This window comes from Sus scrofa, chromosome X, assembly GCF_000003025.6.
Source record: "Sus scrofa isolate TJ Tabasco breed Duroc chromosome X, Sscrofa11.1, whole genome shotgun sequence".
NCBI classification, from domain to species: Eukaryota; Metazoa; Chordata; class Mammalia; order Artiodactyla; family Suidae; genus Sus; species Sus scrofa.
The window spans coordinates 84299277-84303081 of NC_010461.5; the positions used below are offsets into that span (position 1 = coordinate 84299277).

The 3805-nt window shown below is 48.5% G+C and overlaps 1 protein-coding gene across 2 annotated transcripts; it reads left to right on the forward strand.

The window, feature by feature from the left end:
• On the forward strand, nucleotides 1369-2848 carry BEX3 (brain expressed X-linked 3). 2 transcript variants are annotated; one of them, NM_001244828.1, is given in 3 exon segments: nucleotides 1369-1477; nucleotides 1840-1917; nucleotides 2289-2848. In NM_001244828.1, a coding segment is annotated over 1 exon segment (306 nt). In that variant the 5' UTR covers nucleotides 1369-1477; nucleotides 1840-1917; nucleotides 2289-2300; the 3' UTR covers nucleotides 2607-2848.

Below are 3805 nucleotides of genomic sequence, written 5' to 3' on the forward strand. Positions count from 1 at the left end.
GGAAGTTCCCAGGCTAGGCGCAGTGAGTTAAGGATCCTGTATTGTCACTGCAGTGGCTCAGGTTGCTGCTGTGGCATGGGTCCAGGAAATTCCATAAGCCTCAGGCATGGCAAAAAAAAAAAAAAAAGCAGACTTTTTGGAACTAACTTCTACCTATTGTATACTTCTGAGATCATTCTAAGGAGATTTGTGTATGGATGGTTTGGAAGGTTTGGAAAGGAAAGCAGGAAATTAAAAGGTTTCTGGAGGGGAGTGGGATGGACTGGGAGTTTGGGGTTAATAGATGCAAACTATTGCATTTGGAGTGGATAAGCAATGAGATCCTGCTGCATAGCACAGGGAACCACATCTAGTCACTTATTATGGAACATCATGAAGGATAATGTGAGAAAAAGAATATATATATCTATATATATATATTTGTACGACTGGGTCATTTTGCTATACAGTAGAAATTGGCAGAATACTGTAAATCAACTATAATGGAAAAAAAATCTTTTAAAAAAGTTTCTTTTCTCCCAAGGCTGTGGTATCAAAAAATCATATAAATTTGCACAAAACGGCCAAATTCTGACAACTGGACTTTCCCCTCAAGATTTACTTTACAGGTCATTTAGAAAACACCACCTGTATTCAGGAAGACACCATTTTTTTTCAAAATCAAATTTTGAAATAAGCTATCATGTTTCAAAAGTGATATTGACGTTGTGTGGAGAAAATATTTTCTAGGTGGTGCGAGTAAATATAAACAATGAGATTTTTTTCATTCTTCGGGATGAAGCATTTCTTTCAAAAATGAAACCTCATAATTTTTAATTTTTTAATGGCATGCTGATTTTTTTTTTTAAATAAAGGACTTATTAGGAAGGATATACACAGTCCACTCTATCTCCTTGCCTCTCTGTCTGACAAGCCCCTTGCTCCCTCCTCACCCTAGCCCTCAATCTAAATTTCCTAGGAGGGTATGAATTCAGGAGACAGGGTGGGCAATGGTGGCAACTCAAAAGGACAGTGTGTGTGTTAAGGGAGGGAGGGGGTGAACGGAGGTTGGAGATGGTGGCGAACTGCCAGGGAGGAGAGAAAGCAGAAAAAGCCAAAACCCGGGGCGGGAGTGGGAGAGGTGGAGGGTGTTGCAGACCCTTCTAGGTAACCAGAGAAGGGCAAACTCCAACCACAGGGAGGTGATGCCACTTGTGGGCCCTCAGATTGGAGGGGAGCGAGCTGAGTGACGGAGCGGTAGCCCCAGAGCACAAACAAGCCGAGGGGGTTGTGAGTGTGCGCGAGGCGGGAGGGGGGCGCTCCTGCTGCAGCGGCCTCCGGAGTAGGGGGCGAGCTCCGCGGTGACGCGGTGCCGTCACGTGACCGGGAGCTGCAGAGCGACGCAGCCTTCAGAGCAGTCGTCACTCCTGTCTGGGTACCAGCTCCCCGCTGCCTGCGCACGGCGGGCTGGCATCGGGCCCGGGGGGAAGCGGAGCAGGTAAGGGCCCCGGGGCCCGCGCGCTGACGCAGGGCAGCAGCGGACCGCCGAACCCAGAGACCCGCGCGGGGGATCAGCGCGGCGAGTCCCGGCCAGGTCGCTTCACACCCCGGCTTCTTTGGAAACAAAATAGGGGCCCCCTGGAATGGGGGTGCAGGGGCGGCAGCAGATCAGTCTAGAGCGATGGGAAATTATCCCCGAGTTTCTGCTGGGTCGGGGTGAACCCGGGAAGAGGGTGGGGATGGGGGCGGCTGAGGGTGGGGGCGGGGTCGCGGAACGGGGGCGGTCGTTGGGGGGGGCGGTGGGAAGGGGCCGAGCTCGCGGCTGCAGCAGCCCTCTGCCCCTACCCCGGCCCTCTGCAGGTCTGCTGGTCGAAGTGACGCGGCGGCTCACTCGTGGCAACAATCAGCAGGAGCAGGAGACAGCAAGGATAGGCCCAGGTCGGTGCGGGGGACAGAGGGGGGCGGGGTGCAAAGCCCAGTCTGAGACCCCTTTCTAGCTCCCCCGTGCCCCGTGCCCCGGCCTCCATTTTGATGCCCGCCGCGCTCTGGGAAAAGAAAAATGGTGGGCCTTGGGTTTGGAGAAGGGAGGGAAAAGGAGAGAGCTGGGGAAGGGTCTCAGATTGGAGGCTCTGTAGAGCACGAAGCTCCTGAGGTGGGAAAAAATAAATTTTAAAAATCTTTGCTCTCCGGGCTCTGAATCCTGTTGGTCAGTGCACTAAGCATTCAGTCTCTTTCCTTGCCTTTGTCTTACTTGTTCAAAGAAAAACAACCAGGAAAAAAAAAATCTCATCATGGCAAATATTCACCAGGAAAACGAAGAAATGGAGCAGCCCGTGCAGAACGGAGAGGAAGACCGCCCTTTGGGAGGGGTCGAAGGCCACCAGCCAGCAGCAAATAGACGGGGACAAGCTCGCCGACTTGCCCCTAATTTCCGATGGGCCATACCCAATAGGCAGATCAATGATGGGATGGGTGGAGATGGAGATGATATGGAAATGTTCATGGAGGAGATGAGAGAAATCAGGAGAAAACTTAGGGAGCTGCAGTTGAGGAATTGTCTGCGTATCCTTATGGGGGAGCTCTCTAATCACCATGACCATCATGATGAATTTTGCCTTATGCCTTGACTCCTGCCATTTTCCATGAGGTTAATACTGTGATCCCCACTGTTGTTCTCTTTTTCCTTACATTTTCCTGATATGCCTTTACTGATCCATTTGCTGTGAACCTTATGTAATTTCCATGTGTCAGGTGGGTTCTGTGTTACCAGCTTCTAATTGGAGATTGCCTTGGCACCCAAAGTTTCTGTCAACAGTAGAGTTTCACCCATTTGCATGGAAAAATGTAAAGTCAATAAAGCAATTAAAAAGCAATCTATACGTTTATCTTGTCTCATTAAAAATAGAACCTTCCAAAAATCTGAAATCAGATACCCTTTAGGGTGTTATTTGGGGCACATCTCTCTGTGGTTGGATATGTGACTTTTTTCCTTTTATTATCTGGAGCTTCAAGAGCAATGAAAACAGTTTTTCAGTGAATCTGTAGCTGTACATAATAATTACTGGTTCACCAAACTTAAAGTGAACTTTAAGTATCTTCCAGTTGTAACTGGAAATAAATCCTCCCTTAATTACAGATACATTTCTTTAAAGAGTCAGTCTTCTGTGAAGTAAGGAATAATAACTTGCCTTGCAGGGCTGCTGAGTGGAATATAGAAGTGTGGAATTGTGTTGGCCTGCCTCCTATGCAGCTCCCTAGCATTTAACAGGACCCTGGCCCTCATCAGATACTTGGGAAGTACTAAAGGGAGTTTTCACCCAGGCTCACAAGTTCAGAGGGCAAAATAGGTGGGTTCCACCCTGTCATTCCTCTCATATTTACAATACCCCATGCTCCCCTGATTACTGCTATGTCAGTTGAGCATACTTTCCCTTCTGTTGGATCCTGTTTCTGTTCCTGTTGCCGATATGCTTGAGTCCACAAGGTAACAAGACAGAATTGATCTCTGCAGTGCAATTCCTGGTGAGCTAAATCCCATCCCCCACCCCTCCTTGACCTCTATAGAAGTATGGAGAGTGCCTTTATCCCCACTTTGGAGTTATATTTACCTGAGTGAGTACCACACCTGTGGTTCTTGTTCCTACGTTGATTCTGAACAAAATACTCCTTTGGGTTTTATTTTTATGCTCCCCTTTTTAAAAATTTGCTTTTTAGGGCCACACCTGCGGCATTTGGAAGTTCCCAGACTAGGGGGCTAATTGGAGCTGTAGCTGCCGGCCTATGCCACAACCACAGCAATGCTAAATCTGAGCTACATCGGTGACCT